Source organism: Nomascus leucogenys, chromosome 17 (genome assembly GCF_006542625.1).
Source record: "Nomascus leucogenys isolate Asia chromosome 17, Asia_NLE_v1, whole genome shotgun sequence".
NCBI classification, from domain to species: Eukaryota; Metazoa; Chordata; class Mammalia; order Primates; family Hylobatidae; genus Nomascus; species Nomascus leucogenys.
The window spans coordinates 54,322,713-54,346,669 of record NC_044397.1 but is presented as its reverse complement, the minus strand read 5'-3'; the positions used below and the strand labels follow the sequence as shown (position 1 = coordinate 54,346,669).

General features: G+C 47.4%; 1 protein-coding gene across 5 annotated transcripts in view; it reads right to left on the bottom strand.

The window, feature by feature from the left end:
- COBL (cordon-bleu WH2 repeat protein) overlaps window positions 1-21,454 on the bottom strand; it is a 307,991-nt gene extending 286,537 nt beyond the window's left edge. For 3 of the 5 annotated variants that reach the window (XM_012496979.2, XM_030796417.1, XM_003275024.2), the window contains exon 1: window positions 21,103-21,417. In XM_012496979.2, coding sequence (XP_012352433.1) covers window positions 21,103-21,143 — 41 coding nt within the window. In that variant the 5' untranslated portion in view covers window positions 21,144-21,417. Of the gene's footprint in view, window positions 1-21,102 lie in introns of all 5 variants that reach the window. The other 2 variants (XM_012496980.2, XM_012496981.2) reach the window with 2 other exon arrangements.
- Window positions 21,455-23,957: the final 2,503 nt, after the last annotated feature.

The following is a 23,957-nucleotide window of genomic DNA, read 5'->3' as shown; positions in this document are numbered from 1 at the left end:
AAAATACTGCCCAATTAACTGGGACCAATGAAATAATCTTGCAAATGCCTAGATATGTACAGAGTCACTGATACAGGCCTGTCCTTTCAGACTGTCACTGACAGCAACTACTTTGCAAGGATTGGGACATACTCAGCAAAGCAAACAGGACATCCTGGAGACAAGGATACGTACAACACCCTCCCGGGGCCATCAGTTCACATTCTGTATTAACTGTTCTGTGCCTCTGGCCTTCTGTAGGTCCCTATAGATGATGTGTCCAACAACTGCCATCAAAGCCCAAGAACTTGTGGCCAACCTAATCTCAACTTTCTTGTTAACCTTTCCGAAAAATTTCAAATCCGGGCAGCCTCACAGAAGTCTGCACTTCTCCATACCTCTTTACCCTCCTAAGTGATCAATGAAAATTTACAAAACCTCACTGAGTAATCCCTAAGCTACTATTTACATAAGCTAATCTTGGGGATATTTACAGCTTGTCTGGCCTGGCTGGGGCTTAGGTCTGGAAGGAGTGTTATATTTAAGAACTGCTTCAGCAAAATGATTTTCTGAGAAGGCCTTCCATAAAAATAAACCTGACTTATCTAAGCCCCACCCTACAAGTAGAACTAACTGCTCCACTCCTTCTTTTCTGGGTGTTCATGAAGCACTTTGCACATATCTCTATGATAACACTTGTTGTAATGGACTTTAGAAATCAGTCCTCTCTTCCTTATTGTTGGATCTGTCAGAGCAGGGACACCCACGATATCAGCACATAGGTGAATTTTAATTAATACTTAGTTTTTTAAATCATGAGCCAATTAAATCCATTTTTAAATGATCCTACATCAGAAAAATGGATCATTTCATATTTAAACCTTCATAATATGTAGGGCAATATGACAACACAGAGACAATCATATACATATTATTTTAATGTAAAGTTTGTCCTAACATGGGAGATGTTTGATTAAATGAAGGCATGAAATATTTTTTTTTTAATTAAGCTTGGCTTTACTTTCTTTTTCTATTCTTTTGTCTTTGGTTTTTGTTTTTTGTTTTTTTTTACCAAAGCATTATTTTACACAAGTTAAATATTTCATTTCTTTTTTGATCAACAACTTCAGATAACTTTTTTGGGGGGCAAATAATACTGCAGCAAATCAATTGGATAAATGACTCTGAAAGTATTTTACGGAATAGTTTTTGTTTCATGGTAGATGTTTGCTTGCGAGGATTTATGGGCGTTTTGATGTTGCTGACTACTCACAGGGAGGTGCTAAGTATAGCACGAGAGCTTGCTTTCAATCTGGGCTGGACCGCCTTTTTCCAAAGCAACTTGGTTAAACCATATGAAGTGCATTACAAACACATATTTCTTGAAGAGGAAATTCTTGTACTGGAAAACGACCACGCTGTATGTACTCAGGTCTTTTCAACTAAATAGAACTCCCAGGCTGGCTACCTTGGGAACTGGAACAACATCTCAACTAATACACATTTAAGGAATTGATGGCTGGGTGTAATACTGAATGATGAATGAAAGGATCATCTTTAGCCAAGGCTGGACGTCTGAATCACCAGGGAGCGCCTTCAAACCCTCTTTTGAGTCCCCTCTCTGCTGGCCCAGGCAGCATCCCCCTGCAAAGAGCTGAGGTATGTTTCTACTCCAAAGCTCCTCGGTGACTCGGATGCACATCCTTGGTTAACACCCACCGGGGAAGAATCCCGCCCTCATCTTTACGTAGGTAGACTCAGCATCAAGGCTGAGCAATCATAACATGTATAGTCCAGACAGGGCAATGTGGTAAGTGAAATGGGCATTATTAGGAATCACACCAGGTGCTAACTGGGACTGTCCCAACTGTGGCATGTGGTCACTTTTCAGTACCTGAGATTTTTTGTTGTTGTTTTTAACATGGTAAGCTAAGTTTCATCATTTTGAAAATCTTTTTTTTTTTTTTGAAATGGAGTCTCACTCTGTCACGCAGGCTGGAGTGCAATGGTGCAATCTCAGCTCACTGCAACCTCCGTCTCTCGGGTTCAAGCAATTTTCCTGCCTCAGCCTCCCAAGTAGCTGGGATTACAGGCACCTGCCACCATGCCCAGCTAATGTTTTGTACTTTTAGTAGAGACGGGGTTTTGCCATGTTGGCCAGACTGGTCTCAAACTCCTGACCTCAGGTGATCTGCCCGCCTCAGCCTCCCAAAGTGCTAGGATTACAGGCTTGAGCCACCATGCCTGGCCTTGAAAATCTTTATATAAACAACAATACATACTTCTATAAAGAAAACTGCCACATGCAGCCCTTGATACATGAAAAAGCCAACCATCAGAAAGGTTTGTATCAGTGGGATTTGGTTATAAAAGTCTCTTCAGAGGCCACTCGATGTATGTTTTTAATGCATCTTCACTAGGAGTTTAACCGAGTTGCTCTAGGAAAAGACAATCAAGACCATATTGCCCTATGGTAGGTCAAAGTATGACCACAAATGTTTCAAACTAATCTCTTCCAAAGATGGGGCCTAATTTCCCTCCCGAGTGTGGGCTGGACTTAGTTACTTGCTTCTGACAAAGTATGAAGCCAGTGACAGTGTATCACTTCTAAGGCTAGGTCATAAAAGGCCTTGCAAATTGCTCCTTGCACCCCCTCTTGAATCACATGCTCTACAGGAAGTCAGCTGCCATGCTGTGAGGACACTCAGGCATACGGAGAGGCCACATAGCAAAGAGCTGAGGCATCCTGACAAAAGTTGGCAAAAACTGGGCCACTGTCCAGCCACTGCATATGACTCTAAGCATAGTTACAACCTAAAATTCTCATCAGAACCATCCAGTAAATCCATTCCCACTGCTAAGCTGCTAAGATTAGGGAGATATGCTCTGTAGCAATAGGTAACTACTACACCTACAGGCTTCAACCCAGTCACCTTTGTTATCAGGCCATGCTTTAAGAGGTGGCCTGCTATTCAGGGCTAATTGTGCAGCTTGCTGCCTGTGCATGCTCCTGCAATGACATTCTCCATCATTTCTGAGCTCTGACCTCCTAACACGTGGGCTGGGGCCACAGGGCATCCCCCACCCCAGCAACAAAGCAGATGTGAGCAAGGCAGGCCACTCCATTGCTCTTACTTAGCTCATGGCCCATTCACCATTTGAAAAGTAGGGAAAGAAATGCTTGCCCACCAGGCTCATGAGCGTGTCATGTCAAATGAATACACAGATGTTGGAACTCTGAAAGCTGCAAAATGGTGCAAATGTGTAAATTTTCACTGTTGACCCTGTCACTTCACATGCTGCACGAGTCTCATCCTACCTCAGGAGTTAATAACAACAACTGCACCACTAACATGATACTGTACCATCCAAAACCGTAAACAAGCCTACAGTGGCTTTGTTTGAGCACAGATGACATCGAAGTTCTGAGGTCAAATCCACTTGTCCCAGCATGTAAGCCCTTTCTCATATCTCAGCTCTCCTCTTCCTCCTCTACCCCACGATACTCTCCACCCAGACTCTCCCCAGCACAATCAATCTTCGTGGAGTCAGGGAGGCAACATCTGAACAGCTTTCCTCACCCATGAATGGCATAGGCCAGGAAAGCCAAGGGGAGGTGTTGCTGGTGGGCACCTCATATCTTTCTGCCCTTACGCCAGACAGGCTGCACAGCACACCTCCCAAAGATGAGCCACACAACCTTCCAAGTCTATGAGCACACATACACACACACACACACACACACACACACACACACACTCCTCCAGGGCTGGACATCCTTAAGACACTAACGAATACATGAGCCAGTGACAGTCACACACAGCAGTGTCCACTGCCTGTCTGCCCAGGAGGTGCAGCACTGACTGTTTAGAAAGTATTATATTCCAAAGAACTTGTGCAAATACTTTGCTTCGATATTGCTAGAACAGAAAAGAAGGTAAATCAATGGAGACTACAGACATCCAGATTTTACCTATCTTCTCCTATCTGTCTCTCTTTCTTCCCTAAAGTTTCAAAGGGACTGAATGGTTAATAATCCCTAGCATATGAGTCCAGGCTCCAGGGGGACTGACCCATAGCATGCTGGCACTCCTCAAACCCACTTGGCGCTCTCTAGGGAGGATGGGTGCTGCAGCCTTGGGCCCAGGAAGAGGCTGGCAGTCCTGCTCTGAGAACAACGAAACATGAAGAGCTGAAATGGTGCCAAGGGAGAGGCTGCTGTAAGGCTTCATGGCTATAGGGGTGGGCTGTCATCCTGAGCAAGCTGCTCATCCTCTCTGAGACTCAGCGTCCTCCTCTTCAAGAAAGTGACAGTAATGGCACTTATGTACAGGTCTACCAGGGGGATGAGGAACATAATACAGGAAAAGCTCTCCATGCCACAGGTGACCCAAGACTCCACAAGACACCTACTTGTACCCTAATTGAGGCACCACCAATGACCATGCACTTAAATATTGCAACAACGTCAAGCTGCTATGAAAGTCTGCGGACGCTCACTCTTAGTGGCGCACTCATCTTACTGCAGACCAGTCCACGGACCACTCCTGGACTAGCACTGGCCTCAAGGCCCTGCAAACAGGCCATGCATCTCTGACCCCCACGACCCAGTCTACTGCCGCTGTGCCTTCCTTACTTCCCTATTACATGTGCTCATGCTTGCCTTATATTTCAGAATCAAAACTGAGGTTTGCTTTTCTGTTTCGTTTTGTTTTTTTGAGACAGAGTCTCACTCAGTCTTGCCCAGGCTAGAGTGCAGAGGTGCGATCTCGGCTCACTGCAACCTCCGTCCCTGGGTTCAAGCAATTCTCCTGCCTCAGCCTCCCGAGTAGCTGGGATTACAGGCACCCACCACCACGCTCAGCTAATTTTTATATTTTTAGTAGAGATGGGGTTTCACCATGTTGGCCAGGCTGGTCTCAAACTCCTGACCTCAGGTGAGCTGCCTGCCTTAGCCTCCCGAAGTGCTGGGATTACAGGCGTGAGCCACCACGCCTGGCCAAAACAGAGGTTATTAAAGCGTGGAATGCTCTCATACCTGGCCTGGGACTGGACCCTTCTTACCCAGAGTGTCACGTGTTGTGTTAGAAGAGCCACGTGGTGTGTTAGAAGGAGCCATGTGGTATGTTAGAAGGAGCTGCCTGCTCCTACAGGCCTGGATCTGCATCCTGTCAACACTGCCCAAGTGATGCAGGAACACGGTCTGGGGCTCATTGTACTCGTGGGTAAACTGAGAGAATGCCTTCCCTAGGGAGCTCTGGAGAGGAAGTGATAACTGCCAGTCCACCTGCGAGGACCAAGGACAGAGCCTGCTACCGCACTCACTTCCTCTTGGGATACCCACACCCTCCCAAGAACCTGACTCGTTCCTGCCATTCACAGTTCCTGAAAAACCCTTCCCACCCCCTCCCCACTTCTAGCTCAGACTCACAACTGTCATCAGGGCCTCTGGGATCTTTTCCAGGGATATCTGAGGTGCATGTGACTGGGTTAGGAGTGTGCACTGGGCTGTGTGACCGGGGTCTAGATGTGGGGTTAACCGCTCCATCGGCTGCCCTTGGTCACCATGTTGCTATCTCGTGCCTCACTGTTAAAATGGGAAGAGCACCCTCACCCCGCATGCTGAGATAAGGAATGAGTGTGGTGGGATACACGCACCACCCACCGCGCAGGCTGCTGCTCTGAAGCGGGCCCTCCCCTGCTCCCTCCACTGCTGCCCTGGGCTACCCTCCCCTCCTCTGGGGCTCCCTGGCAGATCTGTCTCCTTTCTGAGACTGAAGCCTCTGGAGGACGCTCACCCTTTATCCTCTTCTGGGCAGGCAGCACCCTCAGCACTAATACGCCAGAGAAAAGTAAGTGAGGGAACTTCAACTACCGCGCCCAGCACCTCCTTCCTATCTGGGCAGGAGCCTCACAGCCCGTGCTCTCAGCTCTGTGATGGGGAACTGCCTGGGCCCCCAACACCTGTACCTCAGCGTGGAGCTCACAACACAGCAGCACTGCCCCTTCCTTCACAGCTGTACTGTGGGTGGCAAGGCCAAGCCCTTGTCTCTCAGGCCTGAGCGGTGTCCTACCAGCCATCAATGCCGAGCCCCACCCTCTCTTCTTTCCTCCGGGGCTTCCCTCACACCTGGGTGTCGGTCTAATATTCGAAGAACAACCTTCATCTGCAAGCAAGCTGCTCCTCTGCTTAAGGCGTCCGACCAATCCCCTAGCTCTTCCAGAGAAAATCCAAACCCCCACATTGCCTGCCCACCGCTACGTGGTTCCAAGCCACAGATTCCAGCGCAGATCCAGGCGTCTAAGCCATCTGCTGTCTTCAGTGTCCCCTCCAGTGGACTGCAGGTTCCTCCACTCTGTGGGTCCCACTGTGCTGGGAACGCCTGTGCATTCCTTCATCCTTGGGCTTCCATTTCTGGCGGTCAGTACACGCCTGCCTCTCTGCCCAGCCACATTTTATCTAGTTTTCAACCCCCAGCTCAAAACCTGGTAGCTTTGCCTCTCCCAGCTTCAAAGAGGCACAGCTCCTTGAACAGTCAGAGCCAGGGGGGCCTCTCCCTTGGTTGGCTCTGATGGGTCTTCAGTGCCGTAGCCCACCCGAGGGCAGCCGCTGAGCTACATGTCTCCGCAGCCTGGCCCCATCCTAGGAGGTGCTTACCAAATAGGTGAAGACTGCTGGGCTAACAAGGGCAAAGGCCTGGCCTCACTCCCAACATAATAAATTTGGAAGGGGTCACATAAATAAAGCAATGATACCATCATTTCCTAGCAGTTAAGTTTTATAAGAAATTCTACCGCTAAAGTAAATTGATAAGACCATTAATTTTTTTCCTAAAGATTCACAATTCTGGACTGGGCACGGTTGCTCACACCTGTAATCCTAGCACTTTGGAAGGCCAAGGTAGGTGGATCACCTGAGGTCGGGAGTTCAAGACCAACCTAGCCAACATAGAGAAACCCTATCTCTACTAAAAATACAAAATTAGCCAGGTGTGGTGGTGCATGCCTGTAATCCCAGCTACTCAGGAGGCTGAGGCAGGAGAATCACTTGAACCTGGGAGGTGGAGGTGGAGGTGAGCCGATATCGCGCCATTGCACTCCAGCCTGGGCAACAAGAGCGAAACTCCGTCTCAAAAAAAAAAAAAAAAAAAAAAAAATTCACAATTCTGGGCTGGGTGTGGTCGCTCAGGCCTGTAATCCCAACACTTTGGGGAACCAAGACAGGGAGGATTGCTTGAGGCCAGGAGATCAAGACTGGCCTGGTCAATGCAGCAAGACCCTGTTTCTAAGAAAAAAATAATAATTCACAATTCTGGTAATAATTGTGCTTTCAAAATACTGGAACTTAACTGAGATCAGTTTTACTCGTTGATAATAAATTACCATTTTAAAAGATGACGCTATACAAGGTTCCAAGTACTGTTATCAGAGAGTGTTACAGACGCCTCACCCTTCACCCCCAACTAAACGGCTGCGGTGACTCAGTTTTTGGCATGTGCTAAATCACCAGCTCAGTCTTCCCAACGTAATGCTGAAACTATGACAACAATACCCCACTCACAGGGCTGCCGGCTCAGAAACAAGCTACTGTTTTATCACTGCAATAGAAACCTGTACTTCACAAATTAGAATGTTTTAAAATACAATACATTGATGTTTCCCCAAGCCTCATGACAAAGTTAATACAATAGATCATAATTTCACATTTATGCTTTTACATTCGGATGCAGAGATAGACACAAATGCTTTATACCCTTTTATAAAATCTGGGGACACAAAACCTAATCCAATGTGGACGGGAAAGCCCACCATCCAAAACCGGCAATCCCGGGCCGGGCGTGGTGGCTCACATCTGTAATCCCAGCCCTCTGGGAGGCCAAGGCGGCCAGATTGCCTGACTCAGGAGTTCAAAACCAGCAAAACCCATCTGTACAAACAAACAAAAATACGAAACCAGCAATCCCGTCTCTGTGCACACCTGACTTGACCATGCATGCAGAGACGGCTCCACTGGAGGTGAGAGGTGACGGGGTGGCATCCCCAGCCCTCCAGGATGGAGGGAGCCACAGAAACAGAGGCATCACTTGTCATTACTTTCCCCTAGCAAAAACATACTCACTCCACAAGGAAGTGTGTCAAAGCAACTGGTGTTCAAGAGCACCTATTTATTTATATAAGTTAATGTGCCTGGGAGAGGGATTTTTACCAAGCTCTTAGGTGTTACATGTGACAAACACAGACATGTATCAAAATTCAGCTTATCTGCTGATCCAACTCCAAACAGGGAAGGTACAAATGTATTCTGATCTGTTCTGTATGGATCCTTTCCTTATACTTTTCCCAGTGGGTCTACAGACTGGCTGAGGATTTTATCTAATATCCAAACATCATTTCTAAAGGTGGTCAGACGATGTTGTTATTTTTCTCTGAATGGTCTGCAGAGCCACCGACAGAACATATGGGACAGGCTGCTGACTGCATACACACCAACACTAAACTCAGACATTTATTTTTATATTATTTTTAATGGGTAAAGTCCACTATCATGGACTAATGCTGGCGGCACCCTGAAGTTCAGAGGGAAGTCCCCAGACACTAGTGCTCCCCCAAAAACCACTCACTGGTCCAATAGTCAGGAGGCCAGAATCCAGTCCCAGGTTGTCACCAGCACCAAGGTCAGCTTGGAAAGTGATGGTGTGAAAGAGGCAGCCACACCTGCATGACGGAGGAATCGTGGTCTCGCCCTCACAACATCCAAGAACTGCTAGGAGAGCAAAACAAAGGGCAAAGCACAATGACCTCTATTTAGAAGTGGTGAGGCAGAGGTCACAGGCGGGTCCAGCCTTCTAACAAAGCTCTTCCAGTGGGACGGGAGTCACCATTCATTCTCCCCACAGTTCCCAACCCACCCTGTCCAGCCCATGACTTCCTCATCGGTGTGACCCACCTGGTCCTGGTACAAATCTGTGTTTACAACATCCACTGAAAAACAATTTATGAATACAACCTATGATTTTTATTGTATTTCTAGTGTTATTTTTCTGTTCTAAACCAACAGATCCCTTCTGATCATTAGAATCATTAGTTTCCTATCAAGGTGGCATTGACCGCATTTCTACCATAAGAAAACAGAATGGTAGCAGTAATATTTCCTACTGGAAAGGCAGTGCAAGTCTTTGTAAAAACAGGTGTCAGGACAGAGTTTCACATCTATTATATGTTCTTGGTCCAGAATGATGGAATACTGGCAGAAAAATAATAATGGGAAAATAACAATATTTTATAATGAAAAAATAATTGAAAAAAAAATAGGAACTGTCCCGTGACAGGCCCTCCACTGATGCTGTTACTACTGGTCTCTAATCATCTCATAAAACCCTGCAATCCAGTCATCTCCGCCTTAGTCATGAGGGATGAGGAGGCTAAACAGTCCCTCGGAGTGACACAGCTTTCAGGGGGAGGGCGGATGTGCGGGCCTTGTCCTTCCACTCACGTTCTGTAGGTGGACACCCTCACCAAGAAGTTTTCAGAGAGCGGCAAACCAGCTATGCTCCCCAGAGCACAGCCCCCGCCCCTCCAAATGCCAGCACCACTAGGTAGTACAAGGGCTGGTCCCTATGTCACTGTGACACAACAAAGAGGGACACGAGCTGAGCCTTGTGGAAAATCGGTTTCAATTATATGTCACTTTCTTTGTTTAAAATAAATAACAACACCTTTTCATGACAATAAATATTTAGCATTATAAAAACACCGCCCTAAGTAAAAAATGTTACACAAATGAAGTGCATCCCCTTCCCAGACACATGGGTAAATCATGAAAGCCAGCCCAGTGTAAACACAAGCCATGCATTACCTCCCATCAGGCTCTGCGGCCAATCTTATCCCTGACTGTAAGAATACTGTATAATTTTAAACTCGGAAAATGAAAAGTAAACATCAAGAAAACATTTCTAACATATAATTTTCCTCTGAGGTTGCCATCTAGATACTTCATCTAAAAAGCAGTATTTTCCACAGATCAACAGTTAAAATAAAGAGACAAAAGGTATAATCTTCCAACTTGGTGCATGTCATTTAGAACAATCAGTTCTAACAGAAGGAGGATTCTGCACAGGTAAGTGAAACATCATAAGAAGGATAAATTACTTTTGTGAAAGTGACTAAAACTGAGTTAAAAAAAATAGACTGAGGGACATTCTGCTTGCATAGGCCCCAGGAGAGCCAAGAACACACAGCTCATTCACAGCACTAAAAAGCCCCTAAACCAGGTACCACGTATGCACTTAAAATACCGTACTCGATCATGGCCGGGCACGATGGCTCATGCCTGTAATCCCAGCACTTTGGGAGGCCAAGGCAGGTGGATCACTTGAGGTCAGGAGTTCGAGACCAGCCCAGCCAACATGGTGGAGCCCCGTCTCTACTAAAATACAAAAAAAAATTAGCCAGCCATGGTGACACGTGCCTGTAATGCCAGCTACTCGGGAGGCTGAGGCAGAAGAATTGCTTGAACCCAGGAGATGGAGGTTGCAGTAAGCTGAGATCGCATCACCGCACTCCAGCAAGATTCTGTCTCGGGGCGGGGGTTGGGGGGAACATTGTACTTGATGAATGAAGATGGCCCTTGCTTCCCGAGTGTCTTGAGGTGTGAGCTCTAATGCCGATGAGTGGGGCCCCAGGAGCACAGTGACACTAGGCACCATGAACCTCGAGGCGGCTTGGAAGTGCCACACACCAGGGCTATTTTCTCCCCGTGCTCAGCTCATCCCTGCTGGACGGTGTTGGCCTCTAGACGCCCCAATACTGCCTAGCACACCCAGGCCAACAAGGCCCACTCACCTGCTGAGAAGAGGCCCTAAAAGTATCACCCAGCTCATTACTGAGGCTCTTGCAGCTTGGAGAAAGGGCTGTATAAAGTTACCCAAAGAAAACACAATTAGCGAATTTGTGGGTCTGGGTTCTGTGTAGCTTCTACTTTGAAGGAAGCTCATTTATTGAACAGAGCAGAGCTCTGTGTTTTCATTAAATTTATCAGCCCAAGACACTGAGCTGGGCCAACGTCCAGTACAAAAGGGAAGGCTTTTCAATGTTTATTAATTCATCAGCTAGTATCAGGCAGAACATCTTGCTTTGAGGAGGGGGAGTCTGGATTCGACTCCTTACACTAATTCGTAACTGCTCTGTGCTCAACAACAGCTAAGTTTGGTCCTCTCCTATCACACACTACGTGTTTCTTTGAAAAAGTAAAATCCCACCTAGGAGTCTCAGGAGTCGCACGTCCTAGAAAAGCATGAGTTCTGTCACAATCAAACAGGTAATCATGAGGCTCCTATACCAGGAATAAGTCATAAGGATGTCTGCAGGCAGACTGGCTTTTCATGGCAAAATGCTGCTGAGACACTCCAGGGCTTCAGAAATAGAGCAGAGCAACATCCTCCTTCACCCTGCAGGGAGCCAGGGCAGTAGCTTTCATAAAGCAGCTTTGGAAATGAGTTCCGTGATTCAACGTGGCGTAGCAGAGTGGCAAAGGATGAGGACGTGGACACTGACAAGAGACTTCAGAGTCACATGGCAATCTCACCTACAAAACCAAGAGGACAGGCCGGGTGCGGTGGCTCAGGCCCGTAATCCCAGTGCTTTGGGAGGCCAAGGCGGGTGGATCACTTGAAGTCAGGAGTTCAAGACCAGCCTGACCAATATGGTGAAACCCCGTTTCTACTAAAAATACAAAAAAAATTAGCCAGGCGTGATGGCACAGGCCTCTGATCCCAGCTACTCAGGAGGCTGAGGCAGGAGAATTGCTTGAACCTAAGAGGTAGAGGTTGCAGTGAGCCGAGATCACGCCACTGCACTCCAGCCTGGGTGCCAGAGCAAGACTCCATCTCAAAACAAAAACAAAAACAAAAAACAGAGAGGGCAGCACTGTCCTACCAACATCAGAGGCCCTGATGGGAGAGCCAGACCTCCCATGCACAAGGAGCAGGCTCTGGCCATCTCCTATCTCTGTCAGCTAGACAATGGCAGCAGGTAAGTGGTTCTAATGACGAAATAAGGCAAGTCCTTATAAAGAACATTTTTGTGTGTCCTCCTTTAGAAAAATCTGTCATTCTAAAAATGTGAAACATGATGGTAAGTAAAAAGAAATGGACAAATAATGAGGAAATATTCCAAACTGAAATATTTTTCAGTTTAGTCTAGCTCCCAAACTAGTTTTCCTTACTTTTCTGTTAATTGTGAAATTCACAAATCAACTGCATTCAGAACACAGGCTTTGATTATGGCTTGTGCCGTTGAAACCAATCAAATATTTCTGAGAAGTGGTAAAGTACAGCGATTTAGAGGGTTGTCACAGCATGAGAAACATTCAGACTTCATCACCCCAATTCACACTTTTTAAATCCAATTGGGCGGCTTGGCTCTTGGGAGAGATCTGCAATTCACTGTTCCTACGTGTGATGTTGTTAGAGCGCAGATAACCATTATCATGTAATGTAGTAAGTGGTTCAGGCAGGAGTAGGAGGAATAAAGTTTTCAGTTCCACCCAAAACCAATTCTACCTGGTAGCTACAGACAACAAGACAGATGGACAGGTGGGTGGACGGGAAAGCCTGGCAAGGACCTGCCCCGCATGGCAAATGTTTAGACTCTGGCTGCTGTCGATCAGTCTCCCTCCAGCCTAACGGTTTGTGCATTGAACACTAGTGGATTTTGCACTTAATTAAGAGGGTTCTAGCCAACCAAACTGTATTTAGAGACTAAAAAATTAGCCACATGAACAAAAGTATACACTTCGGCTGCATTAACACTCCTACCCAAGACTATTTTTAAATACAACTCCCAAGCCATTAAGTTTGAAAACTGCCAGAACTGATTTGGTAATCTGCTGCTTTGCCAAGTGCTGGAAGTTAGCTTTAACTTCACGCCCACTCTCACACAGACAGACACACACACACTCACACATACACTCACACACACAGCTGGTTTTCCCATTAAGTTCCTTAGCCTTAGTTTGCTACTTAACTGCTCAAGCCATCCACATGTAATCACAAAGTTAATCCATTCGGTATTTCTCCTCTTCCAGCTCTATGAGTCCTTAAGTCACACAGAGCACTTATAAGACAATGCTTTGCCAATGCTCCTCATTCTAACAAGGACTCTCTCCAACTTGCCTACCTCCTCCAAACCAGCAGGAAGCTCTGACTTTCCCAGGTGCAACCACCCTAATGGCTGGGGCTGGGGGATCCTCTTTCCCCCACTCCTCCAGGATGGTGCCCACTATGATTAAGTGGAAGCGGCTGGCTGTAGCATGGACAAGGAGAACAGAGACATCATAAAAAGCAAAGGACGTCAGCACCCTGATGTGTTGCAGATGCAAAGTCCTGTTTACCACTGGCCTTTAAGATTACAGTCTAAACGTCACTTCCTCCCCTTAGATGTCTGGAAAGCATGGGCTTTGTAGGTCAGAGCTCTACAGGACGTGGGTGTGTGTCACAGCAAACTAAGGACGTTTTTCAGAAAGACCAGAAACTGTCAGGGGCACCCCTTCCCAAGACCCCAGCCGGGGGAAGAGGAGCCACATAGCCATCTGCACACTTTAACACCTACATTCCCCCAGCCCTCACAGGAGTCATAAATGCAATCACGATGGCTAAGATCTCTGTTCCTCCTGCCTCCAAGCTGCCCTTCTAAGGACCATGTGATTATGGTTGGGCCAAGGGGACATGAGCAAAGGGACTTGTATGGCTGGCAGGTGGAGCACGAAAGGACGGGGTGCATCTCCCCCTCCTCAGGCCAGGCTGGAACAGATGGAGACTGCACACCAGCCACAGCCAAGCACCAAATAAAAATCAGCAGGTCTCTGGGAACACTGCACCCCAACACGAGCCCAGGACTCCCCAGGTGGACTTTTAGATAGGAGAGAGAATTATCTCCTCTTTAAGCCACTACCACTTTATGTTCCTCAAAATAAGACCTCTTAACACCTCCCAAATCTGCACCGAACTAGGCTGCATGGCTGGCAAGCTGAGTCCAAGCACATCAGTTCCAAATATGTTAGTGCCAGTTGATCGGTCTGTTCTCATACAGGCTGGCAAAAACAAGATTTAAGCAGCAATTTAAGAAACAGTTTTTTTGAACGAGGACTCTAGAATATTCTGGGAACACTGAATCATATGATTTTAGAGCTCACATGAGTCTTAAGATCATGTTATCTAACTCCCTCCACCAGCAAGAGGGAAGCAGGGGTTGTTCTGTGCATCACAGGCCACAAACTGATGACACAAAAGCTTACAAAGCAATAGTCCTGGCTCCAAGGAGCTGCTCAGAATTCAGTGGGTCAGAGGAGCAAGTAAAGGAACAATCATAATCCCATAGGAGGTTTTTGGACAGGGGAGGGCGTGGGGTGTGAGAGGGCTACTCTCAGAAGGCCCCCTGGGGGAGCCCCAGCTGCAGCTTAAACAATGAGCAGGGGACACTCTGGAAAGGGGCAAGAAGGCTCTCTAGGCCAAGGTAAGAAAGAAAGCCTGAGACCCCGGGTGAGGCCTGGGAAGCTGCGGTGGCAAACAAAGAGTGGCAAATTCAAAGGCTGGAGCCTCACTGTCCACTGGCACTAGCCGCACACAGCTATTTAAGTTTAAATGGATTACAATTTTAAAAGGTGAAAGACTCAGCTCCTAGTTGCAATAGTCACCAGTCAAGTGTTCAGAAGCACCTGTGTCTGGCAGCACTGGTGGAGAACACCGGCACCTGGCAGAAGCATCCTCAGACAGCCCTGGGCTGAGCAAGTGTGGAGAGGCCCCATCAGGATGGGCCTGCAGGCTGCGTGGAGAAGGAGCAATTTCACCTTGGACAACTGGCACCAGGGTCCAAAGCTTCTTGTTCCTGAGACAGTTTTATTTCCACTAATCCTCCTGCTGTCTGCCTTTGACAGAAGAAAGTCAATAGGATTAACAAATAAGCAGAGGGCATTCTGAATCAGGGAAGGATGCCCTGTCTGGCCCTCGCCAGCCTCTGTCTGGAGAGAGGTGGGAGCATCTCTAAGGCAATGGCTCCCCATGAGGATTCAGGTTCTTGGGCAGTGAATGCTAGAGGAGCATCTGGGAGACCAAGAGATGGGATCGACCAGCCAGGACGCCTGACTTAGCTGGTTTATCTTTGGAGGGTTGTTTTTGTTTTGCTTGGTTTGGTTTATTTTTTTATTTTTATTTTTATTTTTGAGACAGAGCCTCTTTCTGTCATCAGATGGAGTGCAGTGGCACAATCTCGGCTCACTGTAACCTCTGCCTCCCGGGTTCAAGCGATTCTCCTGCCTCAGCCTCCCAAGTAGCTGCGATTACAGGCACATGCCACCACGCCCAGCTAATTTTTGTATTTTTAGTAGAGATGGGGTTTCACCATCTTGGCCAGGATGGTCTCGATCTCTTGACCTCGTGATCCACCTGCCTCGGCCTCCCAAAGTGCTGGGATTACAGGCGTAAGCCACCGAGCCCGGTCAGTTGTATTTTTCTTTTTTTTAATGGTTAAGGACTTTATTAGTTTCTCTAAATCAACTGATGCCCTTTTTACAGGTATCACTTGGTGTGGTGCAGGTGGGAACTGGATCTACAAAAGTATTTGTACAGAAGTATTTGTGGTCTAGGAATCTGTCTAATCAAATGTATCCAAGAAAAATATACTCTGATAGTTGCTTAAAAAGCTTTTTTTCTTTTTTAATAGAAATGTTTTTAGCCTGGGGATTACTGTAATTGGACTTGGCCTGTAGAAGACAAGGCCCTGGCAGGAAGCAGCTCGCCACCTGCTGAGGAGAGCAGAGGGAAGTGTGCTAACACCCCAAGAGGCCACAGAGTTTCTCCCAGCTGGGGAAAGCCATCCTTCTCCGGAAGGCCTGGCTCAGAAGCACAGGGATGGCCCTGAGACAGGCATCAGGAAATACACACACTGTTGGAGATCCATTGTCTATTGTCGCACCAGAGGAGACAGCAAACTCTAGTCTAGAATAAATAGCACTAGGTCTTGAAAGTATTGACCATCCTTAACTTTGCAAGAAGCAACTAAAATCATATAAAGTATACATGAGGCAAAAAAGTTTTAATTCTATTCCAGGAAGAGACAGATGAAAAATAAGGAATTATGGAACCCTGAAAGAAAAGTGACATAGGTTACCCATCAATTCAGGGGCAGAAAGCCAGGGAGTGGCCCTGAAAAATCCAGAAACACTCAAGTGACAAGGTGGCAGCGAGAAAGCAAAGTATAAAATGGGGGAGGTGGAAACTAAAATTTACAACTCAAATAAATGAAAATCATAAAAGTATAAAAAGGCATATTATCAATACATCTCTATGTAGTAATATAAACCAATATCAAGTACAGTATTTTAAAGAAAGAAAAAGTACAAAGATGAAGATATGTAAAAGCTTTCAGTGGGTCATGAAATATCAACTTTTTTTCAGCTATAGTATAAGGTAACTGAAAAAAAAAACACATAATTAAAATTAACTAACACATAAAACCTTCATAATTAAATGTGGATGGAAAGAGAATGAAGAAATGTAAGAAAACACCATATAATAAATACAGGACCTCAGCCGGCTGCAGTGGCTCACACCTGTAATCCCAGCACTTTGGGAGACCGAGGCGGGCGGATAACGAGGTCAGGAGTTCAAGACCAGCCTGGCCAACATGGTGAAACCCCGTCTCTATTAAAAAAAAAAATACAAAAATTAGCTGGGTGTGGTGGCACGTACCTGTAATCCCAGCTACTCCAGAGGCTGAGGCAGGAGAATCACTTGAACCCAGGAGGCGGAGGTTGCAGTGAGCTGAGATCGTACCATTGCACTCTAGCCTGGGTGACGTGGTGAGATTATGTCCCCCCACCAAAAAAATAAATAAATATAGGAACTCTCTGTTAGTATATTTACAAAGTTCAAGTCTAAATCAGAACCAAGAGTTAGCATATTTCAGATTTGTATGTCCTTGATCTAAATATTAATACTACTTTGGTATCAAATATTTATGCTTACTTTTCAAAACTGTAGATTACAAAATCAAATTTAATCATAAATTTATAACAAAGCACAAAAGGCCTAGAAACCTAAACTACTTATTATGGTGTATAGATGCATCCTATAATCATTGTTTTCTTAATAATTACGGGAGCACTTGCGTGAACACAGATTATGACTTCATTCCCAGGATCCCAAATTAAGAAGTCCACAGAATCCAGGCCTGCATATACGTGGGGGCTGTTGCTCTGCCTGGGTCAAGGTCCCACCCAATAATAATCCACTCCACTTGTGAACTGGAGGTCACGAGAAAACACAGGAGGGACTGCAGGCAAAAGTTCCTGGGGGCAGGAGAGACGCAACACTTAACAAATACCTTTGTAACAAATTTTAATCATACTTCAGTTCTATCCCCTTTATAGAACCACTGAGAAATGATAAAAATGCTCTGAGACTATGTGATATTGCAACACAGAAATGTCCAACTCTTCTAATTTATTAGTAAATATTTTAATTACAAAACATTAAAATTCCTAGGCCTACTCTCCACATTACATCAAGCAATCCTTAACTTTTACTTTCTTAAATGAATTGCCAAAATAAAGAGTAGCTCAAAAGTAATATCTTTTAAAAATATTGCTCAAATGTAACAGGAAAAGTTTTATGTAACAGTTCATTATACATGCTCTCATTTGAAAGAATGTAAACACTTTCTCTAACATGTTAGCCAAAAGCCTAGAAACCTAAGCTTCCTATTATGGTGTAGAGTTAATATTTCCTTAATAGCTGCATGCTTATGAGGGTTTAATACAAAATGTCACTGTGGCTGCCCCATGTCACTATCAAGAGTCACAGGCCTTCTACACTTAATACTATGTGTGGCACCAACAGGACTAGAGTAGCTCAAGTTACCCACTTCGATTAATTTTTTAAAATTTCTTCTGGTTCTAATAACTTGATTAAATAAATATAAATTTATGCAAAGAAATGAATAACAACTATGTTTACATGAGGTTCACATTTTGACGAAACTGATGAGCAAAACTTCCACTGATTTTTACATGAGCAAACTGCTTGAATACAGCTATTGATCAAACGCACCAGCTGTTTTGACATTTCACGTCATTGGAGATTATTGTATTCTACAGAAACATGTCTTTGCTCCATAGAAAAAAAAAATTAAGCATGGTCCTGCCAAACAGCAAGCCTTCTTCTGTCCTTTATTAATAGAGGGTCCAATGGGAAATTTAGCCCTGTGTTCTGTAACAGCCGACTACTGGGATGGCTCCCATAAATATTCAGACAAATGCAAAGTAAACAGATAAAGTATGGAGTTAAATGTACTTCAAAACCTCACCAAAAGGCAATTTGCCTTTATCTGTGTTCTGAGTATTGTCAATTCTTATACTTCAACTGAGCTCTAAAACTCCCTAAAAGCCACATCAAGTCTGACTTGTTAGTTTTTGCACACAGCCTCTTTCCTAAAAGAACACTTTCCCCAGGAGTCAAGGAAGTCATACATCACTGTTTTAATGAAATTCCTAGTAAAAAACATACAATTTCAATCCAAGTGAAAAACGTATATTTGTGTTTTTCACAAAGATAACTAATAACTACCTATTAATAATTTAGCCAGACATAGAGTCAGTGAGTTTACATTCACCAACATATCTCCCTTCAGTAATCCTCTAGAAGAGCGTTTGTAGGCCACAGGGTGAAATCTCGTTAATTCACTGCACCCAGTCTAGCTTGTTTCTAAACAACACAAGGAGGAGTGGTAGTTTCAGCAACAGCAACAGCTTCACCACATCCGTTTGTTATCATGTGGGAAGACAGTGGCTTACTAAAAGTTTGATTTTATAATAAACGGTTGCAGAATCAGATGGAAAACAAATTTCCCTCAAGAACACTGCAAACACTGCCTTAATCTCAGGGAACAGAGGAGTAATCTCAGTGAAGAGCCAACAGAATCTGCCTGCCACCAATAATGTACTAAAGCCAGAAATTTCACAGCAATATCTAACCTTTATAATTAGCAAGCATACACCTAAATTATATAAAATATTCAAAGACCTAACACCATTTATCTCCTCAGATTTGAACACAAAATTGCTTATTAAACACGTAATTCTTGTCTGAAAAAATATAAGAATATTAATATTTTCTTGATGCTTCTTCACTGAAAGTATTAACAAATGACAAAGTAATGGAGAACAATAGAAGTTAAAAATATGTCTACATTTCTTGGACAAAGATGTTCGGACAAGTAAATTAGACACTGGATATGAGAGAGGGAAAGAACTGAATGCATCAGGAATAATAATTTCATGTTCTCCATAGCAAAAATCCTTAGTTTTCCTTTGCCATTCAAATATGAAGGCCAATCGGAGTTCTGGGAAGCACTGAGAAGGCCAGCCCTCGCCTACCTCTTGCTACATCGTACCAGGCTGAAAAGGGTGCCACAATCTTAGGGTACGTCCTTTCACTTCTATCATTAGACTCTCTTCAAGGATCTTACAGATACTCTTTGGATACAGTTTTGCCGTCCTTTTAAATGTTCTCTCTGTCTTCATATTTATTTATAAGGTGATAGTGACAAAATAACTCAGTGTCCTTAAATAGGCTCATTTAATAGGCTATGAAAGCCACAGATTTAAAGATACCTCTGTTTCACATTTCCCTGTTATTTTGGGATGCCTATTACCATGAAAAAGGATTTCCCACATTTATTTTCTTTCTGGGGAATTTGTTTGTTCAAAGAGAATTATATAACCACCAGTAAGTGCACTGCAAAAAAAAGAGAGAGAGAGAGAGAGAGAAAGAAAACTTATTTTTAACATTCCTCAGCTTCAGGATTATTTGATTTGCTAACCTGGCTCACTTTTTCCTGGCATTAAAGGAAAACTTTAAAATTTTAAAAAGAGCCCGATTGAAAGTCTTTTACACACTTGGGCAACACGCCCGCCTATGGACACATGGGCAGGGTGAGTCAGTGGGACACAACTGTAACAGAAAAAAAGATTTGTTGTCCCCAAAGCTGCCTCCTTCAAGTCCAGTTGCCATAGCAGAAAGTGGGCCCATTCGGTAAGCAGGTGCAGGGCTCACCCCAACCCTCATTCCATTTGCAAGACTCATACACATTTGCTCCAGGCGAACGAGCGAGCGAGGTCGAAGGTCCCCAGCGCGCCGCGCTGAAAACTACAAAGTCCGCCGGGACTGCGCGCTACCCCGCGGCCCAGCCTGCGCCGCTGGCTGGGATGGGCACGGCGCACCTGGCTCAGGGTCTCAATAATGAGCAGGGCTACTCGTCCTGTATGAAGGAAATTACTCTTTCTGCGAGTCAGATCCCGAATGTGACGTGTAATCCCTGCACGCAAGGTGTGGGGATGGCAAACAGAAACAGGGAGAGGTTTGGGCAGAAGCCGAATCGCGAAGACAGGGATGGGCCCCCAGACTCGCGGGTCCGCTACGGATGTCTGCGCCTCAGGCCTGGTCCCACCAAGACGCTCCTTCCACTGCCAGGGGAGACCCTGGAATAAAGGCAGGGAGAGAGAGCTGCTGCCATGAAACCCTCCGGGCAATCCGAACACCTCCAGAGAACGGGGGGCCCGGGCGGCTGCGAAGCCGAGGAGCCCTCCCCTCCACGCTGCCGGGAGAGCCGACTCTAGGGCTGCCGCCGCGGCCGGGAGAGGGAAGATTTGATGGGAACCGGCCAGGGGCAAGCCCGCAGGGACGAGGCCGGAGTCAAAGGCCGGGCGTCCTCTCGCTCCCCGCTCCACCCCTGCGGCAAACACTTGGGGAGCCTGAGGAAAGCGCGGAGCTGAGTGGGGGCTGTGCTGGCGGGGACCCCCATAAGGACGCTTGCAAACAAACCACCCGGCGCGAAAAGTGCGCTCCGGCCCCTGCCCGACACGGTTACCTGGGCAACGACCCGGGCGCCCAAAGTACACAGCACGCACCAGCACCCAACACCAGCACCGCACCACCTGCTCCACCACTACCACCAGCACCCGCTGGGGCAGCAGAGGGGGAGCCCTGCCCAGGAGCGCGCGGTGCGGACGCGGGCGTCCGAGCCCAGGGAAGCCTCCGCTCCACCCCGCCCGACCGCGGGGCCGCTTACCCAGTCGGGGGCTTGGCCGCCGAGGCGCGTGGCGCGTCCATGGTGCCGGGGGCCGGGGTGCGGGCGGTGCTCGGGGCCCGCCGAGTCAGGCGCTGGCTGCCGCCGCCACCGCTGCCGCCCTCATTCACTTTTTCCGCGCTGACCCATCGTCCTCCCACGCGGGCCGGCGGAGGACAGCGGCGGAGCTGGGCGGACGGAAGGGGCTGGAACCGTCTCTGGCGGGCGGGGGCGCCGGGAGCGAGGGGAGGGGCTGGCGGCAGCGCGGGGCGGGGGCGCCGGCAGCAAGGTGCGCCGCGCCCCCGCCACGGCTGGCTCCGCCGCGCCCACTGGAGCACCGCCCCCGCCCCGCCCCGCCTGCTCAGAGCCCCAACTGGGCCGGCGGCGAGCGTCCGGGGAAGGAATCTTCCGGCACCTGGGCCCTGCACCTACACCCGTGGCTGCGGCAGAGGGCTTCTCCCCGTGCTCCTCCATCCCCGGGGGCAGCGCGCCCCTCTCTGGGCGGAGTGGGGATCCCGAGGCCGGCGCCTCCCTGGCGGAGCTTGGGGAGGGGAACCACCTGGAGCCTGGAGGCCGTGCGAGGGCGAGGTGGGCGGACCAGCGCGGGAGGACTGACGTTGGAGGGTGAGAAGTGAGTGTCCGGCACCGCTCTCTGACCTTTATCCGTGCAGCAAATGTCTAGTGCGTAGGGTCGCAAAGTGGGAGTCCGGACTGGGAGCGTCAGCAACACCTGGGAACGTCAGCAACACCTGGGAACTTGTTAGAAATGCAGATTTGAGGGGCCCACCGGGTCCCACGGAATCAGAAACAGTGCGGGCTGGAGCGCGGCCTCGCTTTGCTAACAACTCACTCGCTCTAGGTGAATGCATGCTTAAGTTTGCCAACCTGATTCACTGGGCGCTACTGTGGCACAACCCTGCCACTCCAGTGCGGGCTGGCGGGCAGATATGCAGGTCCTACCGGCCACGCCGGGGCCCAGAGCAAGTCAGCCAGAGGTCCGTTGTCTGCCGAACTTCACCTCCACTTTCTAAGATCTTGGTTGGTATGATGGGCTGACCTATGAAAGTGGCAGTTTCATATGGTTTCAATGACTCGAATAAAAGACTAACAAGAGGCCAGATCGAGCGAGCCTGATCAGCGTTGGGGGTGATACTCCCCTTGCGATCTTGTCATTGGATAAGGCATCCGGAGGCCTGCGGAACCTTCCTCCCTCTGATCCCCTGCTTTCTCATTAACTGAAGGCGGGGCAGACTAGTCTATATGCAAAATGTGAGTCCTTACCCGTGGCTGGCAGATCTTGGGTGCTCCCTAGCTCCCACCTAGAAAGTTTCCTAAGTCCCATGAGTGGAGCGCTTTCCCGGCTCAGGGCCTCTGGCTGGGATGCTGCTCCGCAGTGCTCTTCCTGCTCCTTCTCATCCCGTGGTCTCCCCAAGGAGCCTTTCCTGGCCTCTCTGTCTAAAAGCACCCTGCGGAGCACAGTGGCTTACACCTGTAACCCCAGCACTCAGGGAGGCCAAGGCCGGAGGAGCACTTGAGCCCAGGAGTTGGAGACCAGCCTGTGCAACATAGGAGAACTTTCTACAAAATAAAAAAATTAGCGGGGCATGGTGGCACACACCTGTAGTCCCAGCTACAGGGGGGCGGCGAGAGGGGGGCAGGCTGGACAATGGAGTGAGATCCTGTCTCAAAATACAAAACAAAGGCAGCTGTCACTCAAGCTCTTGACTGCTGCCTTGTCCTAATTTTCTTCTGAGCATTTGTCACTGTGTGTGTGTGTGTGTGTATGTGTGTATATATATGTGTGTGTGTGTTTATATTTAAATGTAAGTTTATAAAGAAATGTTTACATGTAATGTGTGTTATATTTATAAACATGTTGTTTATGTGAATGCATAAAATTTGTATTTATGTAAACTTATAAATATATACATTATATGTAAATGGAATAGAAAAACATAAATACATATCCTGTTCCACATATATTTTGCTCATGTGTTTGCCATTGGTCTCCTCCCTAGAATGTAATCTTAGCAAGTGCTGGGCCTTTGTCTGATTTATCACCCTCAGCATCTAGGGCAGTGCCTAGCCAGGTGGAGTCAGTGCTCAGTAAACAAAGGGTGCACTGAATGAATGAATCTCTTCTTGGACCTTGGGTGTGGGTATTACAGAGTCTCTCCCAAAATCTGGGGAGCCCCTCCTTACTCTGGACACCACCATGGGAAGGGCTGCCCAGGAGGGGCCAGAGTTGAAAACTAGACTAGGCACTGTGAGCCAGACCCCATTGAAATCCCCAAGGAGAAGTCCACCTCATAGGTGACACATACTCCAAGCACCTGGCAGAGGCAGCAAGAGGAAGTATGGTGGGGACATGGGGCAAAAGAAGCCCGGAGTGACCCAGTGTCTCAGATGCTAAGCACAGATGGCAACAGGAAGCTCGAAGCAGAGAGCTCCTCAACATCCAGGAAAACAATGAGAAGGAGGGGACATGCCACCTCCAGGCCGAGATGCAACTTGCTCTTCTAGGAAGAAGGCCCAGGTGACCCTAGGCCTGGACAACCTCAGATCCTTGGAAGGCCCCCAAACATCTACTCAGAAACCCAACAGGGACCAGTTTCCAGAAATGAGGTGGAGGGTTAAGCCTGGTTAGAGCTGTCACGATGAGACAGAGAGTAAGGGTCAGACTTGCTGCCAGAGGGAGGAGCTGCACGCTGTGGCCCAGGGCCTGCAGTCTAAATGGGCCAGGACTGCCAATCACTTGTGTCAAGTGTGGGGAGGGGCACAGAGCCTGGGGGGCAGGCGGGGCCTGGGACCCAGAGTCTGTGCATATTGCCACCCATACTTCCCTGACTGATAAGGGC